The sequence below is a fragment of the Crassostrea angulata genome, unplaced genomic scaffold (assembly GCF_025612915.1).
Source record: "Crassostrea angulata isolate pt1a10 unplaced genomic scaffold, ASM2561291v2 HiC_scaffold_30, whole genome shotgun sequence".
In the NCBI taxonomy this organism is placed as follows: Eukaryota; Metazoa; Mollusca; class Bivalvia; order Ostreida; family Ostreidae; genus Magallana; species Magallana angulata.
Window position 1 is genome coordinate 17,683 of NW_026441585.1, and position 21,318 is coordinate 39,000.

The 21,318-nt window shown below is 32.7% G+C and overlaps 1 protein-coding gene and 1 pseudogene across 1 annotated transcript; one reads left to right on the forward strand and one right to left on the reverse strand.

Moving 5' to 3' along the window:
- The first annotated feature begins 1,623 nt into the window (after positions 1–1,623).
- On the forward strand, positions 1,624–3,767 carry LOC128168659 (uncharacterized). Its single transcript, XM_052834812.1, has 3 exons — positions 1,624–1,923; positions 3,462–3,549; positions 3,763–3,767. Exons 1-3 carry the CDS (start codon positions 1,624–1,626, stop codon positions 3,765–3,767), a joined length of 393 nt encoding a protein of 130 aa, XP_052690772.1.
- An 11,695-nt stretch (positions 3,768–15,462) lies between these two features.
- Positions 15,463–17,989, reverse strand: LOC128168662 (uncharacterized; annotated as a pseudogene).
- Between the last annotated feature and the right edge of the window lie 3,329 nt (positions 17,990–21,318).

The window sequence follows — 21,318 nt, forward strand, 5'->3', positions numbered from 1 at the left end:
CAGTTAGGCTTACTAGTACTTATAAATTATAAATTTAAGGTGGAATAACACATCATCACAAAATCGCTGACCGCGGATCAAAACGACATTTCCTTGTATGAAATTTATTTTATGGACCGAAACATGTAACTTACTCCAGTGCCGAGTGGATGAGGTGTTCGACTTGTTATCCATACATCCCGAGTTCGAATCCCGCAGGGACTTTTGTTGTTACTAACTGGAATAATTATTTTAGATATTCATTTGGTATCCCCAAACATCAAATTTTTCGCTTATTTGACAATTGTACAGTTTGATTATCATTATATCTTTCACTACCAAAAATATTCCTGTTCATTTGAGTTACTTTTTCCAGGTGTGTTATTCAACCTTAAACCAGGTAGATACACGTTCACCTATTTCATAACTATAAAATGCAAGGAAGAATATGAAACATTGTTTTTAAATGCATTGAAACTATTAAGGGTAATTGATATACGCCATTCCCCGGTTTTCGTGATCACGGCGCCGTTCCTTAAGAATGTTTTATTGTTGTTGCAAATATTAGGCAGGCACGTTGGTACTGTAGGAGTACAGATTACACAAAAAGGGTGTTCAAATACACTGAAAAATATAAAAAAAAAACAAAACAGAGGACCTTGAATAAAGTATCACATCCTGTTGACAACGTTGATCATTCTTAAAGAGAATTTCCGGCCGTGTGCTTCCTCATCTAATATTCCGAACCGTTTAACGACAATTACAATGATTATAGAAAACTTCCTTATATATATATATATATATATATATATATATATATATATATATATATATATATATATATATATATATATATATATATATAGAATTTACTGCGCAAAAGCCACGAAGAAAATCAAAGTACTGAAGAACTGACAGGAGTTGATTTCGTCGATGTTTATTTATTTTAAAATCAATGATATGTTATTTTGCATGACAAGTACATCTAATTTGAATTTCGCACATTTTTATAATATGAATTTTTGGACTTTTTTGACAAGAATGTCGAGAAACCCCCATATGAATCATGTTAAATAATATTTAAAAATAAAATAAATTCAATCAAACTATGTATCAGTAATAGAAATATTTCTCGAAAATAGTATGGATCCAAGCAATATTAAAGTTAAAGCTCTAGTCTCGTTCAACCAAACGCTCGGCTGACACCGTAAATTTCCGACAAGGATTTACGGAGGCAGCCGAGCGTCAATTTGAACGAGACTATATATTGAACTCCGGCGTAGGAATACATACGACTACAAAAAATATTTAATTTGTTCGTACCATTTAAAATCTGACTATTTTTAAGGTATTTGTATATAAGTTTCCTTGAAAAACCATGCTTTAGCATACATTACATCGAATTTATCAATTATTTTCAAGAACTAAGTCTCGTCAGCAGCAATGATTTGAGCTGAGGTCCAAACATTGTTTCACTTTCAGTTTGTCTGAGTAACTGCATAGGAGAGTTGATTAAAATCAACTCCAAAAAATCAATATCAGTTACAAGTTACGCTGTTGGTATTTAATAAATTTACTAAATTGTCAGCAAAGCAGAGAAAACAGTTATTTAAAACTGTTTTTATTCTTTAGAACACGCACAGAATGGTTTGCTCTCTGATTAGTAAATCTTTGAATGAAGTTACTTTTACTACAGTACTGCTTTGTTTTGTACCATTATACGAAAGAGCGATAGCTGTCGTTGTTCATGGTGAGAGGTATCGTGGTCCCTTTGTACGGGTGGTGGGAATCATTGGACAACAGCAGTGTGTCCGGGAATGTAGACACAGACCCAAGCTGTGTCGAGGAGTCAACTACCAGAAACAGGAACTACTGTGTGATCTCGTGTTGGCCATCAACGAAACGGTATCAAAATCGGACTATGTTAGAATTGAACTCGATCAGGTACATGCAATCTATTCACTCTCTCTCCTTTCTCTCTCTTAATCTTCTATTCAAAGTGTCTTTTACACATTAAAAAAACCTGGGTTTTATACCTTATTTGTTCAATTAAGCGGAAAAAGGTTGGTTTTATCCCTTATATATATGTCTAAGATTTAGTTTAGGAAATGGAGGTTACTGTAATTATACAAATTCTAGTTTACGTCATTACCACAATGTACATCCCCGCGAATGTGTTCGGGATGTTTTCTTTATCGTTGCTAAGTATGTAATAAATCCAGAGGTGCCCGAATGAAAGTTCACGAGACTTCACCGAGATGTGCTCAGTTCCTGTGAAATTTCGAGCGGAAGTATGAGTGCTCGGATAATATTCTCAAAATACGTAAGTACTGGTCGTTTTTATATCATATCCTACTTGGATTTTTGTTAAAACATGAAAACCTTTCAAGATGTATGTCTTATTTCACCATCTAGCGGTTATTTATATTAAACGCTAATTTTCAGAACAGAGTTATCGTTCGTGTTCAATCCCCGTGTTAAGTGGTTGAAAGTATAAACATTAGGTTGCTTAATAAAATCATAGCCATGTTTGATGCTTGTGGTGTGCAATACCATGTTTTTAGAGAAATAATGGGTGTCTGTTCTGTATAAAAACTTAGTATATCGAGCCATTTTCAAGGAACATTCTGCATAAAATAGTATATTCTGTTGCACTATTGATGCTATTACTAGGTCAGGCGCAGATCGAAAATTTATCATCAGGGGGGATCTCTACAAGCATGTTAATTGTTGCAAAAGCAGACAAGAACTATTTTTTGTATTGTCGCATTAATTTCTAGAACACATTTTATCCACCAATTATTAATGAAGATAAAGTTTAGAATCAATAAACCTCTAGATTTATATTTGACTACAAATACCTAGATTCTATGAAATAGACTATAAACACGAGGCATGATTTTTACTGCGAAACTGAACGGGTCAAATAAAATCACGTGGTCTAAAATTTAAATGACAATAACATTCGCAGGGGTGATGTAGGTTTATAGGCTTTGAATAGTAGATTCCGATATTTTAAGTGTTATAAAGTATAATTGTTTCATATGCTGATTAAAGAACACACAATACAACGGCGGACTCAAGAAGGGGAACGCATGCACTTAGCGAACTTCTTTACACAAAACACGTTCAGTGGTGTAATGTACATTAAAAAAATGCCGATTTGGGTTTTTTTTGCAGAAAAAATACAAAAGCAAAACTTTATTACTTTTAAACCATATGTCATTTAAACCAATTCTAGTTTATTTACGAAGTTTCAGGAATATCGACCGCCTGGTTCTTTTTAGGGACCATCTCAAAGTAGAGGTACATTTACTATAGGAATATAGAAAACTGTCATTTTCAGAAGAAGATTGAGCCAAAAGAGCAAGAGTTCGAGAGCACTCGCATATTGTTTCGATAGATTTAGCGTACCTGATTATCTGAACAAAGCCCCTCTCTTATATTTTCCCCCAAAACTCATACATCCTTATTTCTTGTAGACTAACCATATTCCAGATGAATGCCTGTCATGTCCCACTGAAGATCTGTGTGTGACGCTCTCCAGTAAGAAAGTCAACTGTATTAGAGGTAGTCTAATTAGTTTTATACCATTACATTATATTTATATCACAATTATGTAGCCGTTTTAAGGTATTTAATGTATAATAAAGGGATATTGACCAATTTTGATTCATTTAGAACTAGTTAAATAGGAATTGCTAAATAACAGGATCGAAAAAACCAAATTCACATGACTGACAAGATAAAAGTAGTCGCTCATTTTGCACCTTAAATTTGTAGAATGATCTCTCTATGAAAAAAAAATTAAATTCGTCAAAATACATGCGGTATATGATTCATTTTATTCCATATTTTGATAAAGAGATAGTTTATGCATGTATTAACCAAGTAAATTTTACGAATTTAAAGATACTATTACAATATCTTAATAAAAGATACAGACCCTGAAACGTACTACTACACCACACGCTCGCTACACGCTCGCTAAACGGTTCACACGAAACGCTGAACGATTTACACGAAACGCTACACGCTTTGCCCGAAACGCTAAACGATTTAAACGAAACGCTGAACGGTTTACACGAAACGATTCTCGCACGAAACGATTTGCTCGCTTTTCACACGCTTTGGACACGCTTTTATTCTGATCGATTCGGATTTTTACCCCGACTCTGTTAGTAAGAATTAATTTAAAAAAAACACGATATAATAGAAATAATGATATAAGAAACATATATATGTACATAATTATTAAATTAATTAATTAAATTAATTTGGTATTTTATATTTAAAGCAAAAAAATCATTTATTCACAGAATTAGACAAAAATACTACTTCTATAAACATATTTATTGCTCTAAAGAAATATCCATGATTCTTATTAGTCCCGTAAATAATAAAAATTCCAGAGAAAAAAGTTACCGTTACACAATATTTAATACCAAAAATAAAATCCGTATGATTACAAACTGAAATCGGTTTTTCAGTATTCGGCGGGATTTGTTTTTTTTCTCACATTAGTATTTTTATTGGTTTCAGAGAATACGATGTAAAAGTACTAACCAGTAATTATTTACATTGATAATTTTAAAAGTTATGTAAAATAAAATTAGTCACATAAGTAAGAAAACTGCTATGAAACCGATTAATTTTTTTCTTATGTCGTATCATTTGCGTAATTGAATGTTCCGTACATAAAATCACAGAAAAAAATCAATCGATTAAACAATAAAGAAAGTTGTCATTTCTATTTCGGATTTCGGAAAGAACAAAAAATAAAAATGATTTAAATTTTTGTCTCAATATTCGTATACATTACCGGCGTCCCGCATAACGGCGTACAATATATCTATCATAATCTATTTGAATTAAGTACCATGCATATAGATTCCCATAATAATTAATTGCTTGTGTACATTTTAGGAAAATTTCAGTGTGTTAATTACTTGTTGTTTTCCGTTATCAGTGTTTAAATAATTAAAATAATAACTTGCAGCCATATTTTTAATCGGGATTCAAAAGAATTTACTGACCGCATTTCCTAGAAATGAACAATATATTTAAGGTCTTCCGTTTCCAACGGAAGACCTTATTGTTTTTCTTCGGTTTTTTTTCTCATTCTTCTCCTTTTTTTTTCTTACCGATTTTGTGTCAGCGATTACTCGGAAACTCTTTGATCGATTTTAATAAAATTTTCAGATCTTATTGATATTAGTTTAAACTTGATCGGAAGTTTTTTTGGTTGATGACGTCATTTCCGTTTTTGAAATATCGACGTTTTCTTGATTTTCAGAGGGACGGCTTGTCCAAGAGAGTTATGAAAAACTATAAAAGATATTTAGTTCAAATTTTCAGGAATGATAGACAAAAGATTGTAGATATGTAACTAGACACGATCTCGTTGCGAGCAACGAGGAGGTCTTCCGTCCGATTTTTTAGAAGAAAATATGACATCATAGACTTTGATTTTCGACAACAAAACATGATATGGAAAAAGGAGTGAAGTGCTAATGCTTCATTGCATCGCTTTTATAAGTTCTATTACATTGCTTTTTTAAATGCTTGCATTTCCTCCAATTAAGATTAAAAAGATTAATTTTGTTTACATCTGGTCCCTAAAAACACTAATTTGGTAACGCAAGAGAAAATCATTATATTGTTAGGATATAGAAACGTATTATACCTAATCTAGCATTAATAACCTTTCACAAAATGGCTCTCATTAAAGGGCTTTAGATAAAAAAAATTTAGAGCCATTTAATCTCCTAATTTAAGGGGCCAGTCCCTTTTTCCTGACATCAAATGAAAGGAAATTTAATTCTGAAAACATTTTGTCAACAAGTGTTTAAAAATTCGTTACCGTTCTGGAGATATATGAGAAAGAAGGTTTAAGGGGCCGATCCCTTATCTCCTTATAGGGGCCGTTTGGCGAAACTTTGAAGATTGCATATGGTTAAGAACATCTTTTTAAACAACTTTTCTTCTGTATTGCATTTCAAAATATTTTTCCTTTCTGAGATATGGGTGATCAAAATTTTGGACTTTTGGGCCCTAAAAACCTTAAATTACGTAATACATGACAAAATCGTTACATTGCTTGGATACATAACTGTGAGATAAACATATTTGCTTCTATAACATTTCACAAAATATCTCTCAGTAAAGGGCTACAGATTAAAGACTTTAGAGCCCTTTGGTTCCCTTATTTGAGGGACCAGCCCCTTTTTCTTGATATCAAATGAAAGGTCATTTAATTCTTAACAAATTGTGTTCAACAAGTGTTTAAAAATGTGTTACCGTTCTGGAGATATATGAGAAAGAAGTTTTAAGGGGCCGATCCCTTATCTCCTTAAAGGGTCCGTTTAACAAAATGTTGAGGGTTGCATATTGTTAAGAATATTAATTTGAACAACTTTTCTTCTGTATTGCATTACAAAATAGTTTTCCTTTCTAAGAGATGGGTTATGGAAATTTTGGACTTTTGGGCCCTTAAAACCCTTAATTACGTAATACATGACCAAATCGTTACATTTCTTAGATACATAACTGTGAGATAAACATATTTGCTTCTACAACATTTCACAAAATATCTCTCAGTAAAGGGGTACAGATTAAAGACTTTAGAGCCCTTTGGTTCCCTAATTTTAGGGGCCAGCCCCTTTTTCTTGATATCAAATGAAAGGTCATTTAATTCTAAACAAATTTTGTTCAACAAGTGCTTAGAAATTTGTTACTATTCTGGAAATATATGAGAAACAAGGTTTTAGGGGCCGATCCCTTATCTCCTTATAGGGGCCGTTTGGCAACATTTTAAAGGTTGCATATTGTTAAGAACATTAATTTGAACAACTTTTCTTCTGTGTTTTATAACAAAATATTTTTCCTTTCTGAGATATGGGTGATCGAAATTTTGGACTTTTGGCCCCTAAAAAACCCTTAATTCTGTAATACATGACAAAATCGTTACATTGCTTGGATACATAACTGTAAGATAAACATATTTGCTTCTATAACATTACACAAAATATCTCTCAGTAAAGGGCTACAGTTTAAAGACTTTAGAGCCCTTTGGTTCCCTAATTTTAGGGGCCAGCCCCTTTTTCTTGATATCAAATGAAAGGTCATTTAATTCTAAACAAATTTTGTTCAACAAGTGCTTAGAAATTTGTTACTATTCTGGAGGTATATGAGAAACAAGGTTTTAGGGGCCGATCCCTTATCTCCTTATAGGGGCCGTTTAACAACATTTTGAAGGTTGCATATTGTTAAGAACATTAATTTGAACAACTTTTCTTCTGTGTTTTATAACAAAATATTTTTTCCTGAGATATGGGTGATCGAAATTTTTGACTTTTGGCCCCTAAAAACCCTTAATTACGTAATACATGACAAAATCGTTACATTGCTTGGATACATAACTGTGAGATGAACATATTTGCTTCTATAACATTTCACAAAATATCTCTCAGTAAAGGACTACAGATGAAAGACTTTAGAGCCCTTTGGTTCCCTAATTTTAGAAGCCAGCCCCTTATATTTGATATCAAATGAAAGGTCTTGTAAATTTAAACTTTTTTGCATTACATGTGTTAACAAAATATTTTTCAGAAAAGAGATAAACTAAGAAAACCATGAAAAATTACGACGTTTTTTTAGTCTCAATTTTCGGGACCAGGCGAGCTTTAACGCCTTTTGGGTATGACAAATATGAATGCCAAATTGCACATCTACAACCTCTTGTCTACAATCCCTGAAAGTTTGAACTCAATATCTTTTACCGTTTCTGAGGAGATCCTTGGACAAGCCGACCCTCTGAAAATCGCTAAAACGTCATTTTCTCAAGAACGGAAATGACGTCATCAAAATAAAAAAATATATATAAAGTTCGGATTGATATCTATTAGATCTGAAAGTTTCACGAAAATCGGCTCAGCCATTTCCGAGAAATCGCCTGCACAAATTTTGTAAGAAAAAAAAAATAATAATAATAGGGAAAAAGAAACCGAACGAAAACAATAAGGTCTTCCGTTGGAAAACGGAAGACCTTAATAAGGCATTAATCACTTTAAGGCACAAAAGGCGCTAAAGCTCGGTAGGGCTCGAAAAATGAGATTAAAAAAGTGTTGTGATTTTGCCTGGTTTTCTTAGATTATCTTTTTTCTCACAAATATTTTGTTAAGACATGTAGAAGAAAAAAAAATTATATTTACAAGATCTTTTGTTTGACACCTAGAAAAAGGGGCTGGCCCCTCAAATTAAGGGCCTAGAACCCTTCAAAGTTTTCACTTTATAACTCAAAATTGGTTAAGATTTTAATATGGCTGCCGTTGCAAAAGTTGTTCATTATGGTCTTATTAATGTCGTAACAATAATATTTTGTTCGGGTATTGCGTAATATGAGTGTAAAAAGCCAGACTTGTTACCATGTATTTGTGTTTTATTTGGCAAATAAACGGGATATTTGTGCGTATAACTGACATAAAGGATACCCGTTGATATACGGAAAGTGTTTAAACATTTTAGTTATTTTCTAGTGAAACACATTACGGATGAAAGAACTGTTTCTATGCAATTTATTTGAGTCGCATTTAAAATCTAGCTGTATTCCGAGCTGTGTATGTGAACAGTTACGTATCCACCCTTGCCCGCAGCCGATGAAATAGGTCACGACTGGACTAGCGAGCGGGTCTGCCGTTATCAAATACACAAGATTTGCGTCTTGCTGTAATGCACACATGGATTTTTATATGTAGCTGCAAACACAAAACTTCCGATATTAGTGATTTTAATAGTAAATAAAAAAAGATTATACCATTATCTACTACCACAGTCAGTGTACTAGCTTGCATTCGGAAAGTGTTGAAACAGTGTAATTCTTTTCTAGGGAAACACATTGTGGGTAAAAGAATTACTTCTATGCAATGTATTTGAGTCGCATTTAAAATCTAGCTGTATTCCGAGCTTCATGTATGTAAACAATTATACGTATCCGATCCTTGCCGGCGGCCGAGGAAATGGGTCGCGGCTGGACTAGCGAGCGGTCTACCGTTATCCAATACACAAGATATGCGCCTTGCTGTAATACACACACGGTTTTATTTATTTGGCTGCAAACACAAAGAATTCAGATTTAAACGATATTAAAGAGTAAATGGAAAAAGATTATACCATTACCTACGAAGTATTGCTGTTTTGCTCTTGTAATAAAAAAAAAATAGATTGTATGACTGTCATTGAAAAAGGGGCGTTCTTTGTGATCTTGTCTATGTCATGAAATAGTTTTATTGTTGGAAAATAAAATTTAGTTATCAAACTGCAAACATTTCAAACCCACCACGTTGAGTGTACATTTTCATAACACGGGCCAAGGAGAAGCCGCGCTAGTGGACAGCCGATTCGCTGTAGGACACATGCTTCTCGTGTTTATACGTTATCCCACATTTTAATGCTCTTTGATTCGTTGTTATTTTCATTTCCAATGATATCGGTTAACGATGCATCAAACCATTGATTTAAATCATAGTTCGTAAAATAAAGGAAAAAACTGCCATCAATGAATATAATACGTTTTACAGTCGTACGATGAAATGTAAATAAATTCACCTGTATCTATTTGTGACATTTTGCTGCTGAGAATTAAATGCATTACACTACCAATTTCAACAAAATATTGGCGATATTCACATAAGTATCTGTAATCTATGATAATGTGATTCTTCATTTGTCTAACAAAGTATTAGAATTTTTAATGAGTTGAGAGAGAGAGAGAGAGAGAGAGAGAGAGAGAGAGAGGGTTAAGCAGGATGTAGTAAGTAAAAGTTGAAATATTTTTAAAAAGCGTTCGAGATGAGGCAGCTTAAGAAGTACAATTTTACATGCTTGTGGTAGGTGCGGGCACGATAAAACTAACCATTTTTAAAGAAGTTGAAAAATTATTTACATTCAGGCCGTTAGATAATAAGGGTCACAATATTGGTATAATAACCTCTTCTCAATGGTGGTCAGATTCATTAAAAAGCATACTCATTGCTGATTTTATTAATTTATTATTAATCAAATTTTATTTTTTTTTTTTGATTCTGAAGAATATGTGAGTTATAAAAAGTTTATGTACATGTGCATTCATTGTGAATATTTTGATTGTATTCGGACAGTTAAAAATCGAGTAGAGTACACATGGTTAAAAATAATACTTAGTAGATTAATTATCTAATACAAATCGAATTGGCTTTAAATTTTGCATATTCAAGCACACTTAAATAGTTTATACATAAATTATATATATATTAATAAAAACGTCTGTATGCTGTATTATGTATTCACTGTCTGATTAGGACTATTTTTCCCAAAAAAGAAGCGCTCGGCAATCGCGTTATTTTTTAAACGTTCTGTAAAGTACAACACCTGATTGGAGTACATGCTTATATATATAGTTTTTTTAAAATGTTAACGTTTAACCAAGCTTAATTGTAGATGTCATGGAGTCAATAGGCAAATCAAATTCGCCAATCAGGCAATAGCAGTTATCTAATGACTATGATTGATAATTTTACACGGTACATTAATATATGTCAATATGAATTTTAAAGCACTCCCTGCTCCCCTGTTTAAAGCTCCCGTTACCTGCATTCTTTATTTACGATTTTTGTGCACACAGTTATTCGGAAATGGCTCAAATTTTTTTACACGGGCCTGATAAAAAGATGAAAGGATGACCCCTAAACTTTCTTTCCCAAATATTTCAAGAACGGTCTTAAATTTCAAACACTGGTTGAATAACATATAACTTATTTTGTACAAATTTTATGTGCATGAATGACAACGTTCCTGTAACTTAACAAAAAATGACACTTTTTGAAATCTATAAGTTTCTGAATTCATCATTAAAATTAATAATGTTAGACGGTCCATGCAGCAAGTTTTTCTAGTCGAGTCTTTCGTTCAACAGCGAATCGATTGTGAACATTTCAGCGGGGTTTAAAACAAAACGGTGAAACGACCACGAATTTTTACAGATTTGGCTAAAAAGAGTTTAAAAGAGATGGATACAAAACACAGGTGCGATTATATCTTGTAGGAGATAAAAAATGATTAATTTATGTTTGCCAAAAATACCAATTTTTATCATAAGAATACTTTAACATTTATATCCGCCGAATGTTTCCATTTCCCTTTATTGTTTGGTGTCTGATTTGAAATAACGTTTCGAGGTATAATAAGTTGAGAAATTTCTTTAAGCTGCATGGTCCGATTTGTCGGCCATTACAGTATCAAATAATTTTCTTTGCAAACCAAATGAATGATCTTACAAAGTTATAGATGTATTTACACGGAATTGCTCTCCCTTCAACGTTAGAAATATTCAAAATAAAAAAAAATATTGGGCATACAAAAAAACCCTCAAAATACATCATTGGAATGTTTAAAAAAGGAAACCGTTGGGTTTCATCCTTCGAATGATTGGGTTTATTCATCCTGCATGTTTTGCAATGATTATAAACAACGTAAACATAAAAACTATTAATGAACAAATGTACACTGCTTTATTTTTGTTTAAATAGTCATGCTGTATTTTTCATATGTTATAACAGATTATTTAAAAAGACAGATGTCAAAGTCGTAATACAATCATACTAGCTTCGACGTAAGGGGCCAGTTTAAACACGAGGCGAAATAACGCAAAACCCTTTTATGTCGATTACTTTGTGGATATACACAAAAATTGTCTAATCCGGCGGAGGGTGGTTCTGAAAAAAAAATGGCCGGATTAGGCAACATCCGGTTTAGAGGACATTGTTGCAAATTAATTTTAGTATTTAATGCAGTAGGTCCTGATCCTGTATTCTTGTAAAATTTTCAATTGTTCTGAAATATATTAGATTTCATCGATCTTATCTATACGGTACCAATTTTCATTTTAAATTATTTTTTTGAAACAATAAATCCATAACGGAATACATACGATGGAAATACTTTTTGAATCAAATCATCGTTATTGATAATTTTTCAAACATCCGATCTACCTGTAAAGTGCATGCTTAACCGTAAATTGTTAAACAAAACATTAACAAGTCAACAGGTGGCTGAAACACCTGATTGCGAGAACTGTTATGATGCAGGGAAACAATGGATGAATATTAATATAATGAGAATTTTATTTTTAAAAAAATTAGCATTCTGACAGATCTAGAATAATATGCAACTCTGTACGTGTAGCCATACAATGTACAACGGGGATAACAAACAATATCGGCAGTCTTACTCTCACAGTATCCTGAATCACGGCCTGAAAAAATGGGGTGAATTATAATCTAATTATCTAATTTTTGCAATTCATAACAAGACTTTACGGTATTAACTGAAATGAGTTGCTAGTTTGGATCTATATTCACAGTTATTTAAATCAATAGCAACGACAGAAAAATTGGTCGATAATTGAGCATTTAAAATATCTCGCAGAAGGCCGACCGATCGATAAGTAGACGGACTACGGGAGATAACTCTCACTAATTATAAGCAGTATGTTTTTTTCATTTCGCCGGTTTACAGAATAGACAGGATCCGGATTGCACAATTTTTTAAAAACAAAACTGATAGGAAAATGTCAAAGGGCTGAATAATGTCGCCGGATTGGGCAGCATGCCGTAATACACAACATCCGGATTCAACGAGTTTTTCATTGAAATATGGCTTAATTGACCGGAAAAACTACTGCAACGTATATTATTGCACACATACTTAGCATAACCATCGTTTAAAAGCATACAATAATTTTATTGAAAATTGGACCAAGAAGCTTTTACATTAAGTTTTACATGTGTAGGCACTTTATTTGTCATGTACATGATCATGTGCATTAATTATGTTCAATACCCGCTTATTCTCCAAAATGATCTACAATTCCATTCACAACTATGGTCATTCAAAATCACATGAATTAATCAAAATTTTAAATTTTGTGTCGATCTCAACTATTATGTATCCAAGAAATCTATTGATTTTATCATGTGTTACGTAATTAGGTATTAACGTTTTTAGGGGGTCAAACTTCTTTCGGAAATTACTATTTTCCTTCGTAAACATTCACAGGATCAAAAACAGATTTCCTACGGAGATTTATAATGGGGAATGTTTACATCTTTCCTCAATTCGGAAGTCTCACGGAATATCTAGCACAATTTTTCAACGTTTTCATCCGGGCTTTATAATGGCTGATGCAATGCAAAATCCCCGTAGACATTCTTTTTTTAGCCGTGTATTGAAACCTGACAAGCTAGAGGGGACGTTACAAAAGGGAAATCTTGGGATTTTTTCATACTATCGAATGAACCTCGGCTGAATCAAGAGATATTTACAAATATCAAATAATTTGAGAAAATGTGTGGCAAAAATATCTTGGGACAGACTTTATGTATAATACGTTTATATATCCCAACAATATAATGACTTTCTCATGCGTTAACTAACTAGGGATATTAGGGACCAGAGGTAAAATAGTTTAATCTTATCTATTTCAATTGGAAGAAATGCAGGTATTTAAAAAAGCAACGTAAAAGAACTTATAAAAAGCATTACAGGAAAGCATTAGTTCTTCACCCCTATTTCCATATCATGTTTTGTTGTCAAAAATTAAAGTCGATGACGTCATTTCACCTTCTAAAAATCGGACGGAAGACCTCCTCGTTGCTCGCAACGAGATCGTGTCTAGTTTCTTCCTATGTTTACATTTAATTTTTTTTAATTTAATGTTAAATTATCCATCATTTAAATTGTACGCATCATCGAATACTGTATACTGATTCCGATTCCGAATACCTTGAAGTCATTAAATTTCTATTGGCTTTGACAAAAGAGGAGACGCGTGACCATCCAATGAAAACGAATACATAAAGTTTGATTGACACGTTCATCCAGGTGCAGGTCTTACCCGATGTCCGAGGTTATGTGTGCTGGTCGTACACAGCCGAATAGTCTCAGTAACTAGTCTTCTTTCAATACGCGTACATTTCTTTTGTTTGTTAATAATTATTCAATTTTGTAAAAAGATAAGTATATTATTTCTTACAGATTTTTTTCACGAAAATATCTACAAAGGTGTTTTGCCAATCACAAACAGTTTAAAGTAATGTTTAACACGAGCGCTTTTTTTGAAACAAATAAATTGTCAGAGAGTTCCGAATGAAATCTGATGAACATTTCACACGGTTCTCGCACGGTTTGCCGAAACGATTTACACGCTTTGCCCTAAACGCTGCACGCTTTGCCCGACACGCTAAATGGTTTACACGAAACGCTTCACGATTCACACGAAACGCTAAACGGTTTACACGAAACGTTTCTCGCACGAAAGTCGCACGCTTTTTTGGTGTAGTAGAACGTTTCAGGGTCTGTACGTTTCCCATAGACTTTAATGCAAAATTCAAGGTGCAATTAGTTCGACCACAATCAAAATTTTGAAAATTTCTTGTGTTGGGTAACTTTTGTATGATAACATATTCAAAATAATTTCATGATTAACAATATAGGACCTTTCGTTTATTAGGTACAAATTGGTTGTTTTAAATCGAATACCTTAATACATTTATGTTCAATACAAAACTAAAAGATTTTAGTCGAGTACTTGGTAATTGTACCAATTCATATAGGAGACAGAGTTGTTTTTTTTATACAATTCACTGTAGGCAGGGGAAGTGTCCCGGAACTCTGTAACTAGAATTTCAATTCAGCAGAAATATACTAGCGGAAAAAAGAGAGTGTGCATTATAAAATCACTGTACATTAACTGTACAGATTGAATCGAATATTCTTAAAATTTCTTCATAGAATATTTCCAAAATGTTTTTCCTTATGCTTATGTAAACAAAAATTTACCATGTTAGGTATACATACTCATTTGCTTAGAAATCACTCAAGTTATACTCATTAAAAATTTTCTCAACAATCTTTTTAAATTTTTCTTTCACAAACTAATTTTAATTTACTGGCCTTGAGTTTTTCTGATCGGCTTCGGCCGAACACTGTTGTGTCTATATGAGTCATCCAGCAAATGCTTCCACGTGCGCACACATTCCGCTTGCATAAGTAGTTCTTATAAAAACTTGAAGATTTGGTTTAATATTTATATAACATTTTACTCAGTTTTATTTCAATTCATTTACCTTAAGAAATGTAAACATACATTAAATACAGTTCGACCTGTTAATTCAAGAATGCACATTTTGTCTCACGCGTAAGAATATCGATCGAAAGATTCATTCAGTTATGCAGTTGACCTCGATGAACTGACTTCGATCATAAAAAGATGCTCCATTAACTGACCTCGATCTACTGATTTTGCATAATAGTAGCTAGGAAGACGGCTTGATTTATAAACAAGGTTACGTTATAATGCGACCTCAATAGCAAGTTATAATGACATTCAATTTTTTTCAGTCGCATTAAATTATTTTTTTTATTACCACTGTCGTGTCGTATTTTTGACTACACTTGTATAGGGGGAATTCTATAACTCGCTTGCAGTGTGAGGACCCGTTTTGCAATGTCCAGTCCAAAAGGTTTGGGACGATTGCACTGAAATCAGAACAGGGAAGCCTTTAGATAATTAAAAGATGATGTTTATTGTTGCAGGTCTCCGATTAGAATGGAACATAATATTAGTCACCAGGCACAATAAAAATTATGACACTAATTGCATTACGCAATACAAAGGTGGGTGCCCTAACCTACCTAACACTGGTGACTATCAGAGTGATTAAACAATATAAAAACACTCACTCTGTATAAAAAATATAAACAATGACATTTTCTTTAATAAAAGTTAAGGTAAACAATTGTCGAGGAAATTCGAACTTATAAAAGTAAATAGAGTTAACAGTTACCTAATGAACGAGGCTTTACACAAACGAAGCGGTGATTCAAACAATGTATAAATTTACCTGAGTATTCCTTTAAATAAGGATCAATTAAGTATTTAAGGTATAAACTTACGATATAAAAGTTAACTGTTGCATCGCTGTGCAGTAAACCAAATTTAAACTCAAGAACCAACACCGGAATAACTATTTCCGACTTTGTAAAAAGAAATAAAGTGCAAGGGCCGCAGGTGTCAGTTATGAATCAATAAACAAAAATAACTATAATTAACTGATTAAAAGAATGAATTCATAGACTAAGACAGAATTGTAACTAAAGTTAACAATTCAAGATAGAAAAACAAGGTTTAAATCAAATATAGCTCGACTAAGAAAATTAATGAAGTAAATCAAACTTTAACTTAGACGAAAGCTCAAATTTCTTAAAAAACACATTAAACTTGAAAATGGCATGAAAAACTTTTATGCATTTAAAATTTTAGAAATTGTTAAACTTTTAAAATAAACTTTAAATTAAAAAAAAAACATAAACCATATTTTACCTGAAATCAGAACAGGGAAGCCTTTAGTTAAATAAAAGATGTTGATTATTGCTGCAGGTCTCCGATTAAAATGACCAAGGTAGGGTACGCTATCTCAATCGGAGACCTGGGCTTCCCTGATCTATTTCAGCCAATCAAAATTTAGATTCTTTGTTTGGACACAATTTTGGTAATTAAAAATTAACCCACGTGACCCTGATCTCCGGACACTGGTCATAAAGAAATAATTAAGTTAACGTAGTTAATCCCCTAACAAAGAAAAATCTGCTGACACCTGAGCACATCTTGATCTTGACACTAGGTAAAAAAGATAAAAGGAAACCTTAATAACAATTATAAACACCGTAACACCCATATGTAAATTAACTTGGTCGTCGGACTAATAAATTGCATAATACGACATTTTTGTGACATTGTTACTCCGCATACCTAATAGGATAAGTTTTGATAAGTAATTAGACAACCTTTAGGTATTAACTTTGAACAGCGTTGCTTTGTACAAAAAAAACTGCAACTGTTAGATATGCCGAAAACGACTTTTAAAGTAAACATTATATTCAACATTTTGTAATGAATTTTGAATTAAAAGAAAAATGCAATAAATGTGAACATTGCTGTAACCTATAAACCTGAACAAAATATTGAGATCAATAAAACGAATTTACTACTCTACTTTATCAAACAAACTATGACTAAAATTCCTCTACTAATATTCTACACAAAACAATTTTACTCATATATATTTAATTAAACACACATATACTGTTGATAAACATATCTGTCCTTTCTGATATATTTCATTTTGTCAAATAAAATAAACAACATGACTACTTTAAAGTTTAAAGGACACCACTCTTTCATTGTTTATGTGTTAATGCTCTTTGAAGAGCCCTACTCAGTATTCTGAAGAAAAAGAAGAAGATACATTAACTTTTAATAATTACGTTAAAAATATAAAACTAGACAAGGAGTTTACGAACGGCTTTCCCCAAATTTCTTTCAAATTTTAATTTGTTGACGGTTTATAATGATGAAATTATGGTGTACAGATTCAAAATATTCTATATTTTGTAAAAATACAGTACTTCTTTAATTATTTTACATCAAACTGATCATGTTGATCGCGTCAAAGGTATGCAAAATTAGTCCAAAATCCGTTATGTTTCCAGAAATGGACATGCTCCTCCAAACTTGTCAAATATTCCAAGTGTTTGTTTAAACTGATTGCCTCCTCGTTATATCCAACCGGTGATTTCCGAGGGTCGCGGTGCAACAGTTAACAAATGATGATCACGGATATTACACCATATCCATGTATCAAATAGTTCGCAAATGAAAAAAATGTCTTGTACAATGACCTATGCTGGTCAAGTTGTCGCATCGTTACCCCCTACAACAACAAGAACAAATAAAGTAGGAACTGTCGAAAACGCGCACAATCTGGACGAGTTAGCAAGTCCGTAAATAGACAAACCGCTTGGCCCCTAAAACACACACTCATTTTTTTCTTCATCGAGACCCAAGTTTTCATACACAGGGTTTTGTAAAATAAATCGTTCCAATTGTTTTGCACACCGACGTTCGATCCGCCATTTTGACTGTTTACAAATTATCAGTACATACCCCGGGCGCTGATGGTAAAAACTTACACTGCACACCTATTTTAACACTTACTTTAACTAAATAACAACGTTTCAAAGCAAATTCTCCCGCGTCCAATACTTCTCAAACTATCGGAAAGCACATGGCCGGGAATTTAACTTCACAAAGCAATCAATATCTTAGGTTACGAAAACACGTCCTTCTCACACTTCAGTAAAAACAAAAGTGATCGAAATACTCTTATTTCATTGGCTAATGACAAGTTACAAGCACAGGCATTTATTAATAGGTACAGGATGGACAAATTAGCTAAAATAACCATAAAAAACGGAACTTAAATCAGAATTTCTAAAAATAGAACTACAGTTACAATCATGACATAGAACATATTATTTGGCAATAATATTTAATGGTTTTTCTTTGTATGAAGTTTTAATTACCTTTCATATGAAAAATGACATCTAAATCTTAAATCGCTGTAATTTATATCCTATCCATCTAATGTATCGCTTTTTTATGTTGAACTTCGTGTATATCATCATTATGATTTTTTAAAATGATATATGCAATTTCATTAATTTATTTCTCATTTTAAGAAAGTGTCGGACCTTTGATCCGTATGTTACCGGGTCTGAAAAATATGGAGGAGACACTGTACAGTAATTTCCAGATCTTTATTGGCGGGAATATGGTACATTATTAACTGACAATATACAGTCCACATTATAACAATTAAATTATTCAGAGTGCTTATGCACTAATAATCATGTACATGAGCCCTAGGTCTCCTATAATAAACCATGAGATCTTTATATAATTATATTAATTATATATTATATAAATATATAATGCTAATGAATAAAGTTATAAACATTTATCTATCAATGACTAGATATCAGTATATGAAAGCTATAAACGGACTAGAACTTCAGTACACAAAACTGTGACGTGTGACGTCACAACCATGCAGTTTTAACTTTGCTTGCCAAGAAATCTAATAAAATACCTTGGTGCGTTCAAAAATACAGCAACAGCTTATTGCACCTATTAATATGAAACATAATACTTATTCTTGACAACGGTTACTATTATGCAAACAAGTACATTATGCATATTTACCTGAAAAATATGGAGGAGACACTGTACAGTACTTTCCAGATCTTTATTGGCGGGAATACGGTAAACTTCCCGCACTGAAGAGCTCTACTAAGCTAAAATTTGAGCCCACCTCCCAAAATAACAATCTGGAACACTACACGTACCTCCCGTGTTCGAATCCCGTAAGGGCTTCCGTTTTTACTTACAGGGATAATTATTTTAGATATTCATTTATTTATCCCAAACTGCAAATTTTTTGCTTATCTGACATTTGTACAGATGATTTTTTTGTTAATTTTAATGTCTTTTTCCAGATGTGTTATTCCACCTTAAAGGTCTATGGAACGCTGGGTGAAGTACGAGCCAGTTCTCGCCATGGGGAGAGAAGATATGCTGCAGACGGACGGATGGACGGAGAGACTGATACTATGGGTACATATTCTTCAACTGGGGGGGGGGGATATCTGATGCCTTTTTATGTGATGTACGCGTACATTTTATTTTCAGTAGTAAAGAAATAAATAACAAGCAATTTTATTTGTTGCCATTAATATTTGTGGTGATCAGGTAAAGAAATTTGTAATGCTTCTATATTGGACTAACATAACAATGTTATCAATACAGGTGCATGTACATTACTTATTTATGTAACCTCATCAGCAGACACACAAAAAGACTTTAAGCTTCAAAATGTCTTTATTTTGCAATCTAGACGACACAATCAGAAAAAAAAACTTTATAGAAATTTCTCTCTACTGTTGTTTAAAAGATGCACAAAAAAGCAGTTTATTTCTTTAATTTAGGTGGTATGGGACATCTCCATGTCGTGTTAATCGAAATTAATTATAAAATGAAGTGTATTTATATAAGTAGTTTCTTCCCCAATATTGTCCCCTAACAGCGTAGCGCAGTTGGTTAGATAAGAATCTGTAAATCATGAGTTCGAATCCCGCCGTGGGCTTTAGATTTTTTACCTCTGTTATTTACCTCTAATAGTTTTAAAAGCTATTTTTGATTAAATATTGTAGAATTTGAAAATTCTAAACCGGTAAAAGTATTGTAATGATAATGTACTTTAATCTACATTAATATCAACAGATGTCCAACACCACCTTACTCACTATGTAGTTTTAAAACAAAATGTTATTGCACATATGCTACATGCTAATTAGAATGGGGTTTTTTCTCTCAAACGCTGTATAAAATATAAAGGTACACAGTTAAAATATATACTGCATGAACTATTACAAAAAAAAACAAACGAAAGGAAATTCAATGAGCAACTTTTAAAAAAATATTTGTTAATATGAGTAAGAATTGGCACAACTAGAACGATTTAATCTGACGCGATACTAACAGCCGCATTTAATGGTGCAATGCCATATTATTCAGGATGCACAAATTATAGAAATATACGGTAACATTAAGTATACGGTATCACACCGATAGGCGATCATTCAAAATGAACTTAGTTAATAGGTAATTCATATATACTTCAGAATAATTTTTTACTTGACTTTTACTTTTTAGATCTTACTTTACTCAATTTAAAAAAAAAAATGTTGTTCCTCTGAGAAGGATATTTACTGTATTTTGTTCAATGATGATTATTTTCATAGGGACTACTTCTTGTAACACAGGAAATCAGCTTTCTTTGGAGTGTGACGTCTTTTACAAAAACACGGGAAACACGTCGTTTTGAGGTTTGTAGTCAGATATTTTGAGAAAGTGCCGCATCATGTGCCTTTTGTTTGGTGTCAGCTGATGTGATAGGTAGCAAATAATATTTCCTTCGAACATCTTGTCATGAGAAGAACAAACTGATTTTAAAGACTTTTTTACCTCTATTGTGTTACATGTATAGAGTGAAATCAATAACAGGTGTGTACCTTGAAACATAAATAATTATGATATTTATACGGATACACCGAACACGTCAACTTCACAAAGAGTGAGAACCGAGGTTGTCTTTGATATCTTTACGAATCTCCCTTGTGGTGACGTCGGACAGTTGATGACAACCAGCTGTGACGCAGTACCGGGACCAGCAAAGACACCACAGGGAGTGTTGAGGTCTGATTCAGTCAGCCCTACAGTGACGGAAACATTTCGAAGCCGGTCTGAATAATCTAGAATAGTGAAAAAACATTGTAAAAGAAAATAACATTTCAAGAAATGCATTTTTCAAATTTTAATAATTTATTTTCTCGTTATATTATTAT